Below are 21444 nucleotides of genomic sequence, written 5' to 3' on the forward strand. Positions count from 1 at the left end.
TCATTGCCACCCTGTTCACCAGGGATGAAGGCTGCAGTAACAGCCTAGAACAGGCCACATGTAAAAAAGTGATGCTGAGGCACATTTTACAATTAATTAAATAGTCAATTATATATATATATATATATATATATATATATATATATATATATATATATATATATATATATATATATATATATATATATATATATATATATATATATATATATATATATATATATATATCTATATCTATATATATATATATATATATATATATAATACAAAGATATTTAAAATGGATGATACCAATCAATAATTTAATCAAGTGATGTTATTTTGGTTCAGTTTAAATATAATCATCAAAAACTGAGACGGCGCTGAGGTGACGCCAGTCAGGGGACACTTATTTTGAAGGCAGCAACAGGAAGTGGCAAAGGAAACTTTCTGCGCCTCAAATTCCTGAAGTTTGAGTCTATTGTTCGTGTCGGGAAGCAGTGAGTGGATCTCTGGACTCATTCTGGACGGAAACAACACCGTGCAAGTAACGGGCCACACGGACATGAAAAAGCTGTGAACCGCCCGTGTGAGAGTGTTGCCCACATTTTTAAGTTTGGGAGAAGTCGGGAAAACGAGTGCTGATGGCGAAAGAAGGAGGGAGATAGTTTGGAGGAGCCGAGGAAGGAGCCGAGGAAGGAGCCGAGGAAGGAGTCGAGGAGGCGCTGGGCTATGTGGCACAGCTCCCAGAGCTCTGCTAGCGGGAGAACGGGTCGCTTCCCTCGCGCTGGTGGGACCTCGGGCTGTTTGCTGGGAAACAACATTTGCGCCAGTTTTGCGGGCTCCGTTTGAAAAGTCGCTCCAGCTGAAGTCGCTGCGTTTTGCAGCGTGGTCAAATTTCCTGGTTCCACCCCAACAGCAGCCAGAGGTACGAGAGGCCTGATTCAAGCTGAAATGTAACAAAATAACTAGGGACATCTAGTTCACCAACATGTTATGTTCTTTCTGATCCAACTTTCCATACTTTAATATGACAGCGCGAGCTCTGGGCAGAACTTAACCCTTGCCTCCACCTCCACAGAGATGGAGAGAGAGAAGGAGAGACAGCGGCAGCAGTGGGAGGAGAAGGAGAGCAACGAGGCGGAGGAGGACAGGAAGAGGGCCGGTGATGCTGACGATGAGGAGGAGGAGGAGGAGGAGGAGGACCTGGAGAACGCGGTGCTGGTCTGGCAGGAAGACTACGGCAAGGACAACCTGGGCCTTCCCATCATGCACTGGGAGGCGCTGAGCCTGCACATCGCTGAGCTGGAGAAGCAGGAGGAGGAAAAGAAGGCGAAGGTCAGCGCTCACTCCTGGAGAGGAGGATGCGGTGTTCACACAGTCAGCTTCACAGGGGAGAGAACCCCAACCGCCCAGGTTCTGTGAGGTTCTGTTCAGAATGTGTGGTAGCCTGCAATTTGTGACACAACTAAAGGTCCAGGTCCATAATCTGTTATCATGTAAACTACAGTCATTTAAAGTCTGGCTGCATCTGCGATAAATATGTGTTTGACACATGTAATTTATAGACACGCCTTCACGTGAAATGGAGGTTTGCTTGTTGATCAGTGAAAGACCTTTGGACGTCACCTGAATCAGTTAGGGTTTCACATCCGCTGCTCTCATGCATCCACAACATGCTGGCGACGCTTTCGACAGCCTCTAGCTCTTGTTTTTCAGACAGGTCACAACTCGCTGGTCGCACACGTTCACTTAGACTCACCTGATCGTTAGAGGTGTAGTCCACAAATTCCTGGGGCTCATGGGAAGTGGTGTTTCTTTGGAGGATGGTATAAGAGGAAATATAGAATAAACATAAACTGTACTACATGAATAGTTCACTGTTCACATTTATTTGAGCTTTATTACGTCAAAATTATTTTGTTGCTCATTTTACCTGCACTACGACTACATGTGTTTATAGCAGATTGGTCTTTCAGTGTGTCGGTGTATCCAGCAGGGGACAGTACGATCTGTGTGTAACTCATGTCTGCTGTGGCCTCAGAGCGGAGCGTCTCTGGAGCGAGGCAGCTGGACAGAGCAAAGGAGGAGAGCAGAGAGTTGGGACGACGGAGACGACAACTGCAGCAATCACATGATAGCACTCAGTTCCCGGTAGGTTCAGGCTCAGTGAGTTTGAGAACGCAGGATGCGATAATCTGATTAGAGCCTTTTATAAGTACCTGAACTAGCTGTAAGTTCATGAAGTGATTGCTGTTCACCTCAATAGCTGAAACATTGATCAGCAAATCTTTAGCGTTTGCTCAGGTCTTGATCTGTTTGACCTCTATTGGAGACACACAGAGTAGAGAATATTTGTTCACAGTGCTGGACATCCACTAATGTTTCTGTGTGTGGGTTCTGCAGTTTACAGACACAGATGAACCTTCAGCTCTGTTTCATCAACAACAGTGAAAGTGAGGACGATGAGAAGGAAGGAGACGTTCTTGTGAAGGACAGCTCTGGCACCTGGGTAAATACTGAACAAGTCCTGAAAGCAGATAAGTTAAGATAAAGCGATAAATAACAATCTCAATCACATCTCTGTACGTTCTGTTTCCCTTCAGTCAAAGAGAGCGTCCGTTCAGGCTCATAAAACTCCTCCGCCTGCTGCCAAGCCGGAGAAACCCAAGTCTGGAGGCTTGAGGAACACGCTGAGGAACCTACGAGACAGACTGAGAGCAGACCACAAATCACCGGTGAGCTTAATGTCCCGAGGTGGAGCCTAATGCCGCCACGTTCCAGTTTCATCATGGCTCCATGGTCTCTGCTTTCACCTTTCAGGCTAAAGCTTGTAGTGATCGTCTCGTCGAGAGGAGACATTTGGAGCGAAGTGATTTAAATAACTTCACTATCAAAGAATTGAATGCTCTTTGTTCGTCTCTCAGCCAGACTATACAAGGTAATCACACGCTCAGTGATGACACTGGCGCTTTATCTTTCCTTGTTATGTACATTCTGAAGCGTTGCTTTCATTTTCAAGCTTAGTCCTAACTGTTGGTTTTTACATCTGTCTCTTTCAGACCTTAGTTCAGAGCTAGTGGGTCGTCTTCAGGTCCGGGATCAGCTGAGGACAAAACAGGACGCCCTGCTGCTGGAGGTTCAGGACCTGACATCGGTGTGAACCTGCCAGAGACTCTCGGCTGTTTAGAAAGATTTGTGTCACTCCGTCATTTCGTCGACTGCTGTGATCTGGACGTGTCCTGGAGGGCTGAACTTTTTTTTTTTTAATTGGAGACAGAACCAGTACAGAGCCACTTGTCTGAGGTGTGGTGTAAACGGTACAGTCAACTACACACATTGGCATTGGAATGGACTTTGTGACTAAGGAGCCGTACTGGTTTGTGTTGGCCGACAGACTAAGTAATGTAACACTGTGGTTGACTGTAGATATTTTAGTCAGTTTGTTGTCTGGGATGATCCGTTTACAATACATAAAGTAAAAAGGGCTTATTAATACACATAAATGCACTATATCATAAATTAGTCTTTGTCCCTTAAACATTAACTCACTATAACAGAGCTAGAAATAAACTTCCGTTCCAATCCTGCAAAAAACTTAAACACTCTAGATCAGCTCTAATGTGCCACTTTTAAAATATGTTGTGTTTTAGAAATCCAGCAAAGGCAATCTAATACTAGCGTTAGCACATATTAATGTTGTGATATTTTCCTTAGTTGGAAAACTGCAATCAAAAGGGAATCTTGTTCATCAGCTGCTAATTCAGCCAGCAACTGATTGTCCGCATTGTAACAAGTGGAGCTATGTTCTGTTCAGATATGTTTTTTTCTATTGGTGATTTTGTATGTTTTTGTCTAGTAGCAAATACCTAAATGTTCTCTGATGTCGGATGCAGTTTTTCTGCTTAATCTGAACACAGACTATGTCAGTATTTAACCTAGTTATTATCGCAAGCATAATGTAACGCTGACATTTTTATAATTTACCCAATAACTCAGTCGTCCCCTGATGATAGATATGTTGTTTTATCCAGTTATGATTTTTTATTGCGTATTCACACACAAGCTACATACAGGAAACTGTATGTAGCTTGTGGACTGTGTCATAACCTGCCTTAAGCTGTGTTTTGAACAAACTGTCAGTGAAAGTGAAAGTTACAATGTTTTATTCTGGGTAACTGAATAACCAGATCTGTTTTTATAGTTAAAAAATTCTATATAATTACCTAAAATGCCAATCAATCCAATCAGTTTAAGTAAACAATATTTATGTGGTCTGTGAATATCGTCTGGTAATTATTTTACACTAACACAATTTGCTATTAGTAATGGACATAATTATAAAACCCCTGGGTTCATCTGTTGATAAATGATCCTCGTTTTCTTTCTGCTTGACTAATGTAGTTGTCTAACATCACATTACCATTTGCCTACTGCAGGAATTCAGCTACAAGGCGAGACGTTGTAGCTGGAAGCTAATGAAGATGCTTAACAGAGGCTCATCACTCAGAATTGGTCACATTCATATTCATGCGTCACTTGTGCAGATTACACACTTAACCTCTAACCAGTTCTGTAATTTGACAGTTGAATGATTGTTTGCCCAGTGTGAGATCCCCAAGACCAACAGGCTCATACATTCAGTCAAGCTGTAAGTGTAAATCCAAGTCAGAATCCATGTTCTACTGCACTGTTAATTAGTAAGTATAAGGTTATTCTGTGAAAAAATAAAGGTATTAGAGGAATTAATTTAAAATCTAGCAAATGTAAATAATAGAATATGTGAGGAAATTAGTTCATTTTTGTTCTTAATCATTGTCATTAATTACCCAAACTGATAAAATCCTTTGATCTGGTCTGATGTTCTCGGGGTGACGAGCCTCAATGCAGCTTAGCTCAGCAGGCAATGAGACCCACACAGATACAAAGGTAAAGCTGGAGGAGCTGGATGACACATGGTGAGGGTCAGAGGGAGGGACCGATTACCATAGAAACTGGTTGGACTGTTCAGAGAAACAGGAGAAAGGGGTGAACGCTAAATGGTCCAACTGTGAAGTTCACTGATCCAAACACAGATCACTGATTACAGCTGTTGACTGTAGCTGCAAACTCAAATCCTTGTGGATGCCATTTTTTCTTGCCTTGTGGTTATTCTGATGTTCCTCTGACAGAACAGGAGCCATATGGAGTAGAAGTCGTCGCTGGTCGAGGTAAGCTCTTTGTTCAACGGCAGATTGCAATGATGCAAGTATTTATGAGTTTGATGCCCTTCCCTTTATATAACAATGTCTGACATGTCTGAAGCAGCTCTGGAACCAAAAAATAACCACAGTTACTCGTCACCTAATCAGATAAACCAGTCATTTTAAACAGGGGTTCTAGAATTTGTTTTGTAGCTCACTTTAACCTTTAGGCCTGGAACCTTTCTTGATGAAACTGCATATGAATTCAGTTTGAAATGATACACCAAGCTGTGACTATTGTTCAGACAGCGTGTTTGTGTTTTCTATATTTTACATTTGGGATTTATTTTGAACTTCTAGTATTTATAATTCATCAATCGAGTGCTTGTTTAGTAAGGCAGGGCATATTTTAATGTTATTTTTTACCATACTACCATGTGATTAGGTTCAACTAATGAAAAATTATGCAGGTGTAAAAAAAACTCAGTCTGATTATATTTTCAGGGGATGAAATTTGAAGCCTCTGTAAAACATGGGAGAATATTTGCTAACAAATAGCCTGTACATTATACTGGACGTCTCACTTAACACTCTTTTAAACACACATTAGCATCTGGTGTGTGACGATTCTAACGTGGTTGAACAGCCGCTGAACCTAAAAGCCAAAGCCTGAGTGAACTCAGCTTCAAAATGGGGAAAATGGGGATTATAGGTCCTATGACCACTCTTCGTGCGAGATGTAATTTGGAAAAGGTTTCGGACCAGGACTGAAGAATTGGCGGCGTAGTCAGTCATATAGGTGCAAGAGCAAGCAGAGATGATGCAGAGACAACTGGGCCAAGTGTGGTTACTTATTGCTGAGTTAATGGGGTGAGAAGAGTCTGAATCAGCAGCATACCCTTGTGCACAGGAAGACAAACAAGCAGCACTCTGACAATCAGCAGCATTCACCAGGAGGTCAAACACATTGTGCAAATGTTGTCAGCAGTCAAAGAACACGAGTGTAGAGTGGTAGAAAGCTCTGGCTCTGTCACCCCTCCCTCTAGTCATGGGCCAGGTAACACAATGAGACTCTAATAGTACTACATTACTGTGTACTGTGTACTACTTACCAGTACTAGTTTTTACAGAACGCAAGAATACAGCTGCTCTAAAGGAAACCAAGCCAATCCCACTTAAGCAGCACCAGGAGAGAGTAGAGAGAGACAAGACGTCATTTAGGGGAAAAGAACTGCAGCAGAACCAAGTTTAGGGTGGGAGGCCTCAGTAGAATGATCTGCCATTTATTGAACATATTTTTTTCTTACCAAAAAGTGCTATTTATTTAATTATTTATTTGATTATTTGTTTGATTAGGACTTGATTAAGAACTTGTAAGATTAAGTTTTGCAGTTAATATGATGACGTGCTCCTTTTGGAGCCACCGTGTGGTAAAGCATCAAATTTTGAGTGTTACAAAAGGTTAGATCAGCAGCAAATGGAAATTTACTGTGCTGCACTGACCCTGGTTTTCCTTATAGTCTAATGTGGAAAGCTGTGTTGATTTCTGTGGGTTTAAGAAAACTCCTAAAAAAGCACTGCTCCAGTTTTGCCTCTATTGTGTAAAAAATTGAAAATTTAAGCAGTTTCTGAGTTTTACCTGCAAAGGTCAGTGCTCCCTGGTTCTAGAATGGCTTCTGGCTATTTATAGATAAGATCATTTCTAGAATAACTGAACAAACCCCTCTGCAACTACATTGCACATTACATTTTGTATTAAAAAACAAAAGAAAGCATAGTAGCTCTTTATTGAAATGAACCAAACTAAAGACTCAGTTGATCAAAAAAGTGAGTAAGTGTATAACTCATTGTATCCTTATTTTTAGGTGAACTCCCACTCATGGACCTGAAATCTTCTGAAAATCATCTGAAAAGGTCAGAAGATGACAAAAAAGAAAGCTGACAGGATCCCAGACCCACAGACCACAGCCATGTTCAGCACCCTCTTTACATAGAAGCTCCTTGATTCCTCACCATGTCGTCCAGAGGTGAAGCTCCACTGAACTTTAGCGTCTCCTCACTCCACGACGTCCTGGTCTCCTACTCGCCCTCTCGCTCCACTGCCCCTCCGTCTCCATCCTGCAGCATAGATGAGTCCTACAAATACATCTTCCTCCCCATTTGCTATTCCTTCACGTTCATCTTCAGCATTTCTCTCAACTCTGTTGTCCTGTACCGTTCGTTCCGGCGGACCAAGCGCTGGAACGCCTCTCTGATCTACATGGTGAACCTGGCCTCCACAGACTTCATGTATGGCCTGTCGCTGCCGTTTCTGGTGGCTAGCTACATCATGCGTGACACCTGGGTTTTCGGGGATTTCATGTGCCGCCTGGTCCGTTTCCTCTTCTACTTCAACCTCTACTGCTCCATCTTCTTCCTCACATGCATCTCTGTCCACAGGTACCTTGGTATCTGCCACCCAATGAAAGTCATCACACTGGAGACCAAGAAGGTCGTCAAATGCACTTGCATCCTGGTTTGGATTGTAGTTTTTGCTTTGACCTGCCCGATTTTCCGTTTTGCACAGACTGGCCATGTGACAAGGTTGGCTAGGCTCAGCAGCAACGCCAGCACCACAGACAATGAGACAGCACTTATGAGTAGTAACGCCAGCTTTGGTAGCGCAGGACGGCTCATGGAGCAGTACCAGAACTGTTGGGACGATGCCATAGATGAGGAGTTTTCTGATTACGTGCCCTATGGCATCATACTCCATCTGCTTGGCTTCTTTGTGCCTTTTTCTGTAATTGCATGGTGTTATTCTCACGTTGTTCTGACCATATTTAGGACCCTCCATTCTCTGCCCCCATCCCACAAAGATAAGAGAATGGGATTACATGAAGGAGTGGAGAGAAGCGAAAGGATGAACCCTGCAGCAGCTGGAAGAGGAAGAAGAGGGAGCAAGGAGGTCTTTCGAATAGTTGGGGATGAGGGCATTTCTATTTTTCTTGGTTCCCACTCCCCGTATGCCAATCGCAGGCGTAAATCTATTAAGACCATTATCACTATCACCCTCCTTTTTGCTCTGTGTTTCTTTCCTTTCCATGTAACTAGAACCATCTTCTTGATACTAAAAGTAACTAAAAAAGTCCCGTGTCACACCATGACCACAGTCTCCATGTGCTATAAGATCACAAGGCCTCTGGCTTCATTTAACGCCTGGCTCAACGCTCTTCTTTACTTCCTGACTAAAGAAAAGGGGGGAGCCAACTGCTGCCCAACAGTAAACACCAACATCCAAGGCCATGGTGGACTTCTATTGCCACTGAGGATGATGGGAAAAGGAGCAGACGTATAGGTGGAAGACGTAATAACAAGATGGAGGATGAGGTTGTCTGTTATCATAAAGACAGGCTCTCGTATAACGTGTTGCAAAAATCTTACTTTGACTCATTATGATTTTCATATATGTTTTTTACTGAATTGCTGGTCTGTTACAAGTCATGTCAGAAAGTCTAGCTAGTCGGTTAATTCAACATAAAAACAGATGTGACACCTGTTATGTATGACTTTTATTGATGCTGCATTCATTATTACACAGAATAGACGTCTCTGTTTACAAGACGTGTAGCTTTTTTGTGTTGTAATAATGGTAGAATACTTAAGACTTGAAGGTAATAGTACATGACTGTACTGAAAGTACTGTAGCCATATTTAAGGTTAAAGTAGGCAACCTAGATGAGGCAATACAATATTTAACGCACAACTTTACAACTGCCGAATTTTGCTAATGATTTTTGTTTTGCTTCTGACAGTTTTTCCCTTTTACCACAAAAACACTACAATGGAAGGGGTTTTTTTATACCCTAACTGCTTCAGTGTTTGTGATTCATCATGGCAGCAGGTCACCCACTCTTCGAACAACTTAAATGCTTTTGGCTGTAAGATGTGTTATTCTGTGTAGTGTATTTCAATCTGATAAATCATGATAATCCTTAGAGTTCTACCCACCTCTATGACATATAGCCTGAATCATTCATACAAAATAAATGCATATGAATTTAATTCTGAGGGTTAATTCATGCATTTTTATGTATAACAGATTATTGTTGTAAGTTACTGTTGTTGGTCATTTCCCAATAATGGAAACATCCCATGCTGATTCAAAGCCAAGAATAGCTAACAATCATCTATTAGGTCCCATTCCACCATATATAATTCTCTGGATGACAAATGCATAAAATTTAATGTGCAACCCTCATTCATTGCCAATCTATAGTTTCCATTGTTTTTGCATCAAGCTGTTGATGGACATTTTGCTGTATCGTATCAAACTACATGTCCTTTATTTTTTCATAGTTAGCAATGAATGCAGCTTTCACTAATGATGTTTGCAGTCACTTTCTGAACTTGAGGCTAGTTCAAATATGTTTGCACTTTAATAAATTAAATCATGGCCTTACTAGGAAGATTTTTTCACTCTAAAGGAAAAGAGAGGAAATCACTATGGCCCTTAGGTTTACACTTTTAGCAGCCATCTGCAGGCCTGCAAATAACTGGCAAAACTGATTTAGTTTCCAAAGCAGATGTTCCTCAACAGTGGAGATATTTTAACCTCTCCAGCCCATTAGATCACTTGTTTTGAAACGTTTGCATAAAACAGTGGAGTAACTAAGTTTAAATTTATTCACCACAGATTCAAACATTTTGATACGCATTGTACTTCAAATGTTATGGTTGAAAAGTTTTTTGAATTGTGCATCATGTCAACAGTCAAACGTTTTAGGTATGTGTTTAGTTTGGGTGAACAAGTAGTTACGCGCACACGCGCGCGCATCTCCTGCAGGGGGAGACACTACCCACTTCTTTTTGACCGGTAAGAAATTCAAAACATAACCGCCTTGCACAATGTCCCGTCCTGCATTGCGGCCTGGAAAAGCCGCTGCCGGTAAATTTAATTCAACATAAAATTAATATAAAATCACAGAAGCGATAAAATTGCAAACTAACGACACACTTCGAAAGTTCCTGTCGAAAGGCACATTTTGATGCAGTTAAAAAGTTCCGTTCGAATCAGTCTCGGTGAGTGCGTGTGCGCGCGCCGGCTGCGTGGGGAGCGGAGCAGCAGAGCCGTTGGCGCCACTTTCAAATCCTGCGCAGACAGAATGAGAGCCCAGCTTCAATACATTTACACGTTCTGCGCCGGAGCTTCAGCCCCGTAGCGCAGGGAATATGACACCCAGCGTCTTTTACCTCGGAAGGTAAGCAGCTTTAGCAACTTCATGACACGACCGTTTAGCTGCTGGCGTCTGCTGTGGGTTATTGCTGTTTTAATTTCTAGCTAAACGGCGCCTAGTCATTCTTGTTTTTAATGGCAGTTTAGTTATTGACTGCACCGTGTAACAAAATGCTACTTCTGACTAGTTCACTAACACCGCTTTAAGCTGCTTCAGCTTTTAGCATCTTTCACAACAGTTTCATCCCTTCACCGTCGAGGATGGTGCTTGAAACTTTTCCAGCCTGAACGCTTTCTCCTCATACCTCAGAGAAAAGCCACCGTTGACACTATAGCGCACTATTAATGTCAGTTTTCAAGAGATAAGCGACGAACGCGACGTTGCTGCAGCGGACACTCCCCCAGCGCCGGCTCCTCCTCACAGACCCCAGCCCACCGCTGACAGAACAGAACCAGCACCAGGCTCTTCATGTAGGTTTATTATATGATTTAGAAGGTTTCTTATTACAGGCTGCAGCGATCCACATGTAAGCACGTTCACTTTAACGTGTTCACGTAGCAGTGATAAATCTTTTTTTATAGGAACATAGCGGGACTATTAGACACTGTCTTGTCAGTTTTAACATATTTGCACTATGTAATGAAACTACAAGTATTTCCATAAATTACTAATTAAATGGGAACTAAACTAGAGCTACTATATGTTTAAGAGGACCACAGTTAAACAAGTTAACACACGTCTCTATTCTGCAATACTAATACTAATTATGATTGTCAAATAATATTTAAACACCAATTTTGTATATGCATATTAGTGACAGCAATCCATGATCCTGTAACTACTGTTCGCAGATTGAGCATAAAAGCTCAAACTCGTATTCAAAATTCTGGGACATTATCAAAGTAACCACACATCTCTGTCAGTTTATTGATATTATGTCAGTGCTACAGGCAATATATATAGTGAGGTATGAATAGCATTCTACAAGATCATAACTAAATAAGGACCGATTGAGAGTTAACGTGTCAGCCGTGAACATGAGACTAAAAGCTTCAGAGGTAAATCCAACTTTTCAAATAGTCTATAAATGTGTTGTGACAGGGAAAAAAATTAACAATCCTTAACCAGTTTATGACATAGGCCTTTAACAAATGTAGTTTTCAACTGAAATGTGTCTGATCACACCACCAGCTTGTCGATATTCAGATGTTAGCTCTTATAGTTGTCAAAGTGATAATGACCCTGGTGCCTCCAAGATTACTAAAATAGTTTAGTATTGCTGCAGTGACCTGGCTTTGCTTTGACATTACAAATATTCCTTTGTTAATTCAGATTCTTTTCTGTTATGGATAACTTTTACCCCTAAAGCAAATAATTGGACTTAAATTAAGAAAAATAGACCTATAAGAACGTATAAGTAAAACCAGTAAAATTTGACCAGTGTTTCTTATTTTAAAATGATGATTAACCTTGTTGTGATCTAAATCTAAGGTTAGATTCATCTTCAATCATTCTTAATTTATCCATTCATTATACATTTCATTGCTTTTATTGTCTTGAAATATTTACGCATGCTTGATGGTTGCGTGGAAGCGAGTTCAATTCTAGTGACTGCAATTGAAAGTAAAATTTCTCGTTTTAGCCGCGTTCAAGGAGTCAAGCCATTTTGTGCCACATTCTTAGTATAAGCCAGAATTCAAGCAGCACAGAGAGTCTTGATGGTTTTTTTTTTTCTATGCATTGCACTATGTATTCTGTGTCTCTGTGTACGTGTGTAGGCGTAACAGAGGGGTTGGGCAGGGCCTTGGTTTTGTCCTTGTAAAGCTGTGTCGTTTGAGAGCAGCACTTTCAACATTCGAAGGGCCGGCCTCCTTCACGTTGACTCCTGTCTCGTGAGCACATTTCATGTGAAAATGCAGAACAGCCAGACAAACGCTGAACCGAGCCGTCAGCGCGGTTACCAGCGTGGTGGTGAATGAAGGCGATTCCATCTCTGGCTCAGTTCGACTCTTTTCCTCTTTGCGCCTGTGCATAAAAGTCAGCCCCGTTCACTCATTTCCTCCCGCGTTTGCTGTGGTCTATGGTTTATATTTCTCAATTGAACGCTTGAAAGCAGTTCTCTTCCACCCTGTGTGCGAGAGCACAGCGAGCCTCCTCTCAGAGCAACACTTTCTTCATTTTACTTCCCTCCCTCTTTTCGCCTGGTGTCTCCTCAGTCTCTTGCTCTCAGTCTGACGGCCGAGCGGCTTGGCAGGCTTACAGCTCGGCTCTCAGCGCACCGCAGCAGCCCCCTTAGCCACCACAAATTAATTTTTTACTCCTTAACCGTAACTCGGGCAGACTTCTCCTTTCGCACGCGTCTCACATTCACCGCGAGGGTCCGCCTAATTTTTTCTCAGATTTTTTGGTGGCCCCCAAAATGTTGATTTGTATTGTAGAAAGTGATGGCTGGGGAAAAAGGCTGCAGCCCTGTAGGTTTTTATGCCTACCGAGCCTCCTCACTGTCTCAGTGTGCGTAGCTGGGGCTCCAGCGAGGCAGCAGGCAGCACTGAGGAGGACTGGGACACACACACTCACATAGCTAGGAGGTGAAGATGAGAAGGGCCAGGAAGGAAGGATGAGGGGGCACACTCAGTTTTTTTGGGGGTGGGGGCAATTTTTTGGGATTGGAACCAGAACCCCCTGACACCCCCCTGACATCCCCTCTCTTACTAGGAACAGAAGCAGGAGCAACCAGAAACCCATAACAGGCCGTTTTTCTACTCTTTCCCTGTCACTATAGCAGTCTGGGTATATTCCCATCGTTATGTGTTTGTTGGCGTGTGTGCTGTAGTAACGATTTTAGGCCTGTGGCTTTTCCTGTTATCAGTTGTATTTGCATATCTTTGTCAACCTGTAGCCTAAATACTGTTTGTGCGTGTCTGTGTGTGTATATACAGTGTATGTGTAAATGTTATGTACATTGTTTCTTTTTGTTGTCTATGATATAGTTTCCATTATTGCTGAGGACTAGTTATAACTGTGGAGTAGTTACTGTTATACTGGACTTTTCATGAGAATAGCCTCACTAATTTCAAAGAGAGGAAGTGAGGGCTCGTGTCCAATAACTCCCACTTTTCTTAGTTAGTCATCAGGCTTAGTTAGTTCTTCTATCATTGGTCTCAGCAGCAGATGGTAAGTGAATCTTTTTTTTTTTCTTATGAAGTGTTTAAAATGGCCCCTGCTGCCGTGGAGGAAACGCAGCAGGCCAAATAGAGGAGCTTTCCTCAGCTCTCTCTTTTCTCTTTACCACAGTTTCTGCCGTGCCTTTTTTTTTGCTTCTCTTCCTCACCCCCCCCTTCCTCACTACCTTCCCTTTTCACATCAAGTGAGGTTGGAAGTTGAACTCTGAATCTAACAGTCTGTCACTGCTCTTCCCGCTGACCTCTTGTTTTAAACGTAACCACCATACATCAGTAGAGATGTTTTATGATTGACTCTGACACATCATCAATTTAGAAGTCACACTTTCAGATATGCAGCCTCTTCCACATATCCTGCTTTGTCTTAATTTTTGGGCACATTTGCTTAATTTCTAATTACATTTTTAAGTAACTTGAAAATGTATCCAAGCTTTTAATGTATGTTAGTGTTTCTTAGCATCTAGTCCAGCTCTGCAGATAGTTCGGGTGTGGTGCTTAGTCCACGGATTCTTGCTCCGTACTTCCTTCCAACATTATTTTAGTGAACAGTGGATTGTAGTTACATTCTACTACAGTAGAAACATAGATAATCATTTAACTAGTCAGGATGTGGATAATTTATTAAAAAGTAAGGCAATTTATGTAGTAGTTCTGTGCTTGTAATGTTAGTATATAAAGATGTTGCTTTTGTCTTAGGAGTCTAAAATCTGGCATTTTCTCTTATTTTATGACATTTTTGAAACCCAGCAATTTATTAAAAACTACCACATTATTTATTTTGAATACAGCATAGACTCAATGATGTTAGTTGTAGAGATTGTATTAGACCTTTTTTCATGATAATACTGGATATTTATGATACTAGAGAGAAAGAAAAAGTGACATCTCTCCATTAATTGGCCTGGAACAGACTTTTTAAAAATTTTGCTTAGGAGTGCAGTCCAGTTTATTGTCATGTTTCTTGTACAGACTTTCTCACCGTGCTTAGTGGTATAATACTGCCCAGCCACCTGGCCTGCTTTCCTTTTGGTTATGTGACATTAACATGGCTGCTCAAGGTGCAGAAATCTGGTCTATCACTAATTACAGCATTTAGAATGGTCTAAAGCATTTATAGGTTTTAGAAACGGGATTTTAAATGCATAGGTATGTTGGTCATTTCAGTTACTCACATGAAAGAAACAATCAAATGAGGCGGTAAGTACAATATCACTGGATTAAACCATAGTTGTAGCTTCCGAAGATGTTTACTATTTGCAAAGAAGCTCCTCTTTGTTTTTCTTTGCATGTTTAATAAAGCTCAACTAGCAGTGTAGAAAAATTCATCCTGCCCGACTTGTCAGACCCTTGAGTTTTTCTTCTCTGACACATTTGAGAGACAGAGACTGAGTTTACCTCATTTTAACTCAATAGATTCAGGAATAGAGAAGTGTGTCAGCGTGTGGAAACTAAAATAGACCAACATCCTTTTTTAATTAATTCTAACAGGTTTAAATCTACTTTATATGAGTCTGGATCATTTCCAGTTGCCACATAAGGAAAACATGACCTGTCTGTAGTTCATCTTTCCCTTTTTAGTGTATAACACATGACCCTGTGTAGTTCTGCAGGTAAGATACTGTTCAGATGGATTAAAAATTCTGGATTGTATACTGTACCAAACATTTAGCTTGTTTCCTTTGGCAATTTTACATTTCTGAAAAAGTAAATTAATTGAATCTTTATTCAGCCAATATGTAATATTCTTTATTTGGGAACCTCCTGTTTTAGATTAAATCAATTGACTAGAATCATGTACTAAAGAAAAGCCATTAGACTACTACTGGTATGTTAGACTAACAATCTCACTGAAGACCATTTTTTCTATACACAACGCACATTTTTAAAATTACATTTAACGCTGCCAACAACCCAGTTTTTTTTACGCAAATTGAATAAAAAATAATTTTAAACACAAATTCCAAACACACTGTTGATGAGACTCGGTTGTTAGTCCAGTGTGTTCTCTGTAGGTGGGTTATCAACAAAAGAGTGATACAGTGACTTTTAGTTTAATTTAGAAGACAAACAAACCACACGCATACAGATCGGTTACTTTCATAGCTTGGCATTTTTTTCTAGTTTGATATATTTTTTCCCTAAATAAATAGTGGAAATATGGAACAATCAATATACAATATAATAGTGTTTTGTGTAAACAAAGCTGAATCAGCATGTTACGACATCTGAACTGAACCGAATAAAAATCAAAGTGTGAATTTACAGTTAAGTGTGTGTGCAGTAAGGCAGCACATCCGATGGTCCGAGTTTCCAGGGTGCGCTCTAGCAGCACATCATGTTTTGTAGATATTTACTGAATCACTCCAAATCATGATGTGCTGCCACTGTGAGCTCTGGGATTCTTCTTCCCACCTAAATGTTACATGTCATACACTTAAATTACTAAAGCTGCTTTTGTTACTTCTTGTGTTTATAGGTCAACTGCACAAATACTGTTCCTCCATGTGAATATGTACATGCATGTGTGGCTTTTCACATGTGTTTAGTGTGGGAAAAATCAGGTCTCCAAGTCTCATTTGTTGTCTATTACATCTATATTCCACAGCTGGTGCTTAACTTTAGCAATATAAACTATACACTATAAATGTATATGCCTTTCACATAAACAATTACGTGCCACATTATATGTACTTCACTTTAGTTTCTTTTTTTTTTGTTTTAGTTTAACTTTAACATTTTCACAAGCTAACTCAACTAAACTACAGCTACAATTAAAATCAGCACTGTCTGACCTCATGCTGCATCTGTAGTAGCAAGGTGTCATTTAGTCACTTATTAGAAGAAGATATGGTTAGTAGTAGTAGTAGTAGTTAATGAAAGACCATTCTCTCTTTACCTCATCAATGACCTATTGAGTGTAAAACCAAAGATTGATTCAGGATATGTATTACTAAATAAGTATCCTTCTGAGAATAGCCTGTTAATCCATTTAACCTCAACAGAGCTAATCTGTTGTAAATATTCTGACTTTGTTTACCAACATTTACCACTTATTTGTTGGTGTGTTTGTTGTTTTTCTCTCAGAGTGGACCCCTACAGGCTGCCTGCAACTGCCACACCCATCATTGAGTGGATTTCTCTTCAGTCATCACTCAAGATTTTATTAGCCTGTAGTAAAAAAATTGAATAAAATGTCTGATCACTTAATTTTTGTTAAAAACAACTACACACGAGCCAGAGATAAGGCTAAAGACTAAAAACACTTAAAAGGTAGCAAAGAAAAGTCATTTGCGGAAACTAAAAATTTATCAACTGTGAAGTGTTACATTCATTCATCATGTCTTGAGCAGCACATGAGCAACAGTTCTTTGTGTTTGTGTTGAGGCGAGCAGTTAGTGTGTCAGGCTATAGCAGCACATCATTACTGGTATTACTTCTCTGCATTGCCAGTTTGATATGTGCTGCTTCCGTCAGACACACACTCTTCTTCATTCATATGTAGGAATATTTGCAATCTTTTACTTGCTGTATGTTGTAACCATTGGATATAAGTCTTTTTATTTAAGATGTAGGAGATATACACTAAAAGGTATATGAAAAATGGTTATCTGCTACTTGGATGTCTTATTTTTGTCTATTTTTGATGTCTTAATAGTAAATTAAACTAGTAGCATGAAACACCCTGTATTAACCATCTTCTACATTAAACCCGAAACATTGTCATGTGTTGTCAAACATTGTAATAATAAAAAAAAATGTCTGTTCTAATATATTTACTATAGGGTGATGAATGTTGGAAGCTAAATTTTTGTCTGCACCAAAGAAAAAAATACCATGTAACTAAAGGTCACCTTGTAGAATATTTTTCAATGGGAAAAACAATGTTTTAATTGCATCTCTGGTATAAAACAGTAGAAACAATAAAATGTACACATTTATATAATTTTTTACAGTATCTGTAAAGATTGTGACTATTGGTTAAAATAGTTATTGTTCAAGTACACAGTCCAAAGTGATGACGTTAAGACCTTTCAGCTTCAGGTGATAACATGGTTAAACAGACTCATAACTTTAATACAAGAGCTCGTCAGGTTAGAAACCATCCAATAATAAAGGTGGTGAGAGCAAATGGTTCCCTGCAGCAGGGATTGGAGAGCCTGTCATGACAGAAGGAAATATGGATGCAGCAATATGCCATCACATATGCCAGACAGGTGTCAATGGGAAGGTTTTAGCCTCAAACATGACAGGTCCACATGTGCAGAGACATGTCAACAGACTGGAGGAGGCTCAACGTCACGCTGACTTGGTGTCACAGGCTGCACTGAGTGATGGCAGCAGTGAAGATAATGTTGGTCTTCATTTACATCAGCAAGGCGATAAACTGACAGAAGTGTGATTCTTTTCTACACTGGGATCAACTGGACTACCAGCTCACATAAATATTGGATCAGTTTTTCACAATAAATAAATGAATAAGTAAGTGTCCCATTGGTTTAATTGAGTTACCTTTATCTGATCAGTAACAAACACCACTGTTTTTATCAGAAAGGCCAAGAAGAGCTAGTAGCTGTATTTTTAACTTTAGCCAAGCTCCCCTGTTTTGATAAACTAACAATCTAATTATTACACAAAATCATCTAACACAGAAAGTTATTTGGCATTTTAATATTAACTACTTTTGCTTTATTTAATATGACCATAAAGATATTTTAAAATACCAAAAGAATGGTTTCCAAATGTGTTTTGGTTACTTTACCTGCTAATTACTTACTAAGTAATTAGTTACTAGATCACTATCGTCTAAAATCTGTAGCATCACCCAAAAAACATGTTTTATCTGAAACAAAATTCTTTTGTTCATTTTCTACAGCAATCAATACTGTGACCTAGAAAACAATGCTTGAATAAATAGACTTTTATTCTAATGAAATTAAATTACATTGTTATAACTAACACCTGTTTTCTAGTCATTGCTTTTCTACGGAGCTACACGTGGATGAAAGAGAAAATAATTAAATTAATTGTGGATGCAGTTAATGCTGCTGAACTGCATTCAGTCTTCCAGATTATTGTTTAGAAAAACACAGTATGTAAAAATTTTGAACCTTGTTTACTTACACAAAGGGTGTTCATATATTGTTTGGTTTAACCCACAAACTACAAACAAAATCTAAAAAAATAAGAGTCTAACAGTAAAAATTATCCTAACACATTTTTGTTACATTCAGAGTAGTGTTTTGTGGTAGACTCAATAAAAGTGACCCCACATTATTTTCACTGTCACTGATCAGTTTGCCCTGACTTAAACTAAAACTCATAGTTCATTACAATTGCTCTTCATCGGTTTGACCACTGCTTCTTTGAAATCCACAGGATACCATAGGTCAGCGGGACAGTAAGGGAAGGTCACTTGGATTCATGATGAGGCTGGAGTCCAAGTTCAGGTTATCTATGGAGTAAAATAAAAATCAAGTTCAACTTATTTAATTTTTATAGTTCACTTTTGGTCAGTATGCTGAAATAAACCCAAACTGACAAAAGTCAGTCAATAAATACTTACTGAATTAAAAAAACAGAAGCATTGATTGACATTAATGTGTATGTACAACAAGACTATAGTTGATCATTGGTCACACGGCTCTGGATTTTTAATTAAAAACTCAAGCTTCAGAAAGGTTTGTACTTTAGTAGTATAAAAGAACTCTGCATATATGTATAATATATGTTAGTAGCACAAGTGGTGCAGATGCTCTAAAGCAGAACCTGCTCCCAGCTCCTACAAATGTAACCCTTAAGTGAGTTTCAGTAAATGTTCACCTTGATCAAAGTTGTTGAGCTTCTTAGAGTTGGATCCCTCACCCAGTCCCTCAATGTCCACAAGATCACTGTTGACATCTGAATCGTTCAGGGCACTAAGTGTCACATCTAAAAAATATCAGTATATGCATCATTTGAACAAAGGCAAAATGAAACAAAAAATGGTTACAAAAGGTATTTCAACAGTACGTGTTTAAAGGTTATAAAATACATCTAAATTCACAATCTAAATTAACAGTGTTTCTTTTTTTTTTAGCTTAACTAAGGGATGAGCATTTACGTTGTGGCGTTATTTTGCCGTGGTTCACCTGCAGTCTTCTGCTTCTTTGCGGGGAGCTGGCTGGAGGCAGGTCTCTGTATTCCAGATGTCGCAACATCCTGGGCGGTGGGAACGGACATGACGGTTGGAGTGCCCGGTGTTGCTATGGCGACCGTAGCTGTGGCTTTCTTGATGACCTTTTTACCCCCGTCAGATGAGGTGGGCAGAGGCCCTTCTTCGTAGAGCTTCCTCTTCACTGTACTCTTTGTCTGAGCACTAGAGAGAAGATGAGAACCATGCATTGGGCAAATGAACTGAAGGATTCATGATTGATGCATCTCTGTTTACTGGTAGCCGTCAGATACAGCATCTGTGCTGGATGCAAACACATCGAAACAATATACTGTGTATCAGCCACTGCATGACACCTAGTGCATCTCTATTTGTTTTACACTGAGCCTCTTACTTGATGGACAAGAGGCTTTATTAAAGCTAAATATGCAGCTTAAGCTAGGAATGGTGTGACACTTGAAATCAGTGCTGCCGTCACCTATTCTGTTACAGTGCAGAGTCCCACTGGTGTTGTTATGACATTATAATAAGATGCTGTGTTCATGTCATCTTAGCAGAGAAACAAGTAGCTTCATTCCCCAGATCTAACAGGGTTTTTGTTGCTTATAATTACACTGACAAAATGTAGACATTCAGCTGTGTGATATACACACACAGGTGCTTTCAGTGGTTAAAAATAAAGTGAAAAATATGTCACAACGCCTTATATATTATGTATTACTTGCTAGTTGTAATTTATTAAAAAGTCAGACATGTTTATGTGATGTCTCCTACATCAGCTTCATAGGGTTCTGCTAATTTACAGAACATCTATGAACCAGCTGTTTCTTCATTTAATGATCAAGCATTACGTCACATTACACATTACATAACACATTACATTATGTGTTAATAAATAGTGTGTTCATGTATTTGTGTTACCTCGCAGGACTTGAGTCTGCTACCGGATGAAGCTGCATGGTAAGCTCGCCTAGTTTGGTGAAGGCAGCTCCAGCAGCCGAGAAGATTTCCCCAACCTGTGACACACACACACACACACAGGGAATAAAGGTGTGCTCTGCAATACAGCCTAGTGTCAGTTTCACTATACATTGACTGTAGAAACACTAACTTTTGAATAATCCAGCGTTGTTATATAAAAAAACACTTCGCAATCCGTTCAGTAAAAGTGCTTTCCCCCAAAAATTGTCCGACTCCAGTGAACGCATCCCTAACGTCTACCAAAGCTGTCAATCGCCTAATGTTCTGCTCAACTCTCGCGAGCATCCGCGAGAAGTAGCGCGTTAAAGACTGGAGGACTCGAGCGGGTGTTTGCAAAAGCATGCTAGTAAACTATTCAGACCGACTTAAGGGCTTATTAAACTTTATCGTTTGAGCGATATGCATGAGCAACTTACTTTAGTGGAAGCGGAGGTCATTTTGCTGATCTCTGTGGGGTCACTACGACATACAGTCTGCGAGCGGGACTCAATGAGGCTATTCGGAGCGGCCGCTACGATGCTAACGTGCAGCTAACAAATAGCCTGATGAGCTAGAATTCATCTGCGCCACAGCGTTTAGTGTCGATGTCTGCAAAGGTCCATCATCTGAGGAGAGCAGCAGCACGCAGTGAAAGTTTGGTCGATGACTTGCTTCGCCAGCACTGGGGACAGGCAGCTGTGCTCTCCCAGTGTATGCAGGGTTAAGCTACTGCTGCTGCCTTCATGACTCCTCGTAATCTTTGCCTTCTTTCA

The 21444-nt window shown here is 40.1% G+C and overlaps 3 protein-coding genes and 1 long non-coding RNA gene across 6 annotated transcripts; 3 read left to right on the forward strand and 1 right to left on the reverse strand.

Annotated features, from left to right (window-relative positions):
- Positions 1–420: 420 nt before the first annotated feature.
- si:dkey-6n21.12 (schwannomin-interacting protein 1) lies at positions 421–4262 on the forward strand. Of its 2 annotated transcripts, none has more exons than XM_029140845.3 (7): positions 421–907; positions 1017–1317; positions 2024–2133; positions 2386–2491; positions 2586–2717; positions 2803–2920; positions 3042–4262. In XM_029140845.3, exons 2-7 carry the CDS (start codon positions 1063–1065, stop codon positions 3140–3142), a joined length of 822 nt encoding a protein of 273 aa, XP_028996678.1. In that variant the 5' UTR covers positions 421–907; positions 1017–1062; the 3' UTR covers positions 3143–4262. The 2 variants fall into 2 exon arrangements, with proteins under 2 accessions (XP_028996678.1, XP_028996668.1); XM_029140835.3 differs by having other exon boundaries at positions 422–907; positions 1061–1317.
- Positions 4263–4901: 639 nt separating this feature from the next.
- On the forward strand, positions 4902–9139 carry si:dkey-6n21.13 (P2Y purinoceptor 3). Its single transcript, XM_029169146.3, has 2 exons — positions 4902–5189; positions 7028–9139. The coding sequence occupies exon 2, from the start codon at positions 7177–7179 to the stop codon at positions 8497–8499; it is 1323 nt and encodes a 440-aa protein (XP_029024979.1). The 5' UTR covers positions 4902–5189; positions 7028–7176; the 3' UTR covers positions 8500–9139.
- A 914-nt stretch (positions 9140–10053) lies between these two features.
- On the forward strand, positions 10054–16768 carry LOC114849539 (uncharacterized). The gene is made up of 3 exons (XR_003784639.3): positions 10054–10402; positions 10586–10848; positions 16645–16768. It is a non-coding gene; the product is annotated as an uncharacterized LOC114849539 (long non-coding RNA).
- Positions 16769–16935: 167 nt separating this feature from the next.
- On the reverse strand, positions 16936–21401 carry zgc:92664 (uncharacterized protein LOC436695 homolog). Of its 2 annotated transcripts, none has more exons than XM_029141007.3 (5): positions 21109–21401; positions 20633–20727; positions 19689–19915; positions 19381–19488; positions 16936–19012 (listed from the first exon to the last, which is right to left on the reverse strand). In XM_029141007.3, the coding sequence occupies exons 1-5, from the start codon at positions 21127–21129 to the stop codon at positions 18948–18950; spliced, it is 516 nt and encodes a 171-aa protein (XP_028996840.1). In that variant the 5' UTR covers positions 21130–21401; the 3' UTR covers positions 16936–18947. The 2 variants fall into 2 exon arrangements, with proteins under 2 accessions (XP_028996840.1, XP_028996849.1); XM_029141016.3 differs by lacking the exon at positions 21109–21401 and adding an exon at positions 20823–20973.
- Between the last annotated feature and the right edge of the window lie 43 nt (positions 21402–21444).

Source organism: Betta splendens, chromosome 2, assembly GCF_900634795.4.
Source record: "Betta splendens chromosome 2, fBetSpl5.4, whole genome shotgun sequence".
NCBI lineage: Eukaryota > Metazoa > Chordata > Actinopteri > Anabantiformes > Osphronemidae > Betta > Betta splendens.

What these genes read in the sequence shown, in the direction of transcription:
- si:dkey-6n21.12 (XM_029140845.3), top strand. Translation starts at nt 1,063, where the DNA reads ATGGAGAGAGAGAAGGAGAGACAGCGGCAGCAGTGGGAGGAGAAGGAG. An exon ending in ATGATAGCACTCAGTTCCCG is followed by an intron (nt 2,134 to 2,385) that starts GTAGGTTCAGGC and finishes TGGGTTCTGCAG; the next exon opens with TTTACAGACACAGATGAACC. An exon ending in TCTCAGCCAGACTATACAAG is followed by an intron (nt 2,921 to 3,041) that starts GTAATCACACGC and finishes TGTCTCTTTCAG; the next exon opens with ACCTTAGTTCAGAGCTAGTG.
- si:dkey-6n21.13 (XM_029169146.3), top strand. Translation starts at nt 7,177, where the DNA reads ATGTCGTCCAGAGGTGAAGCTCCACTGAACTTTAGCGTCTCCTCACTC.
- zgc:92664 (XM_029141007.3), bottom strand. Translation starts at nt 21,129, where the DNA reads ATGACCTCCGCTTCCACTAAA. An exon ending in TGACCTCCGCTTCCACTAAA is followed by an intron (nt 20,728 to 21,108) that starts GTAAGTTGCTCA and finishes TGTGTGTCACAG; the next exon opens with GTTGGGGAAATCTTCTCGGC. An exon ending in GCAGACTCAAGTCCTGCGAG is followed by an intron (nt 19,916 to 20,632) that starts GTAACACAAATA and finishes TCTTCTCTCTAG; the next exon opens with TGCTCAGACAAAGAGTACAG.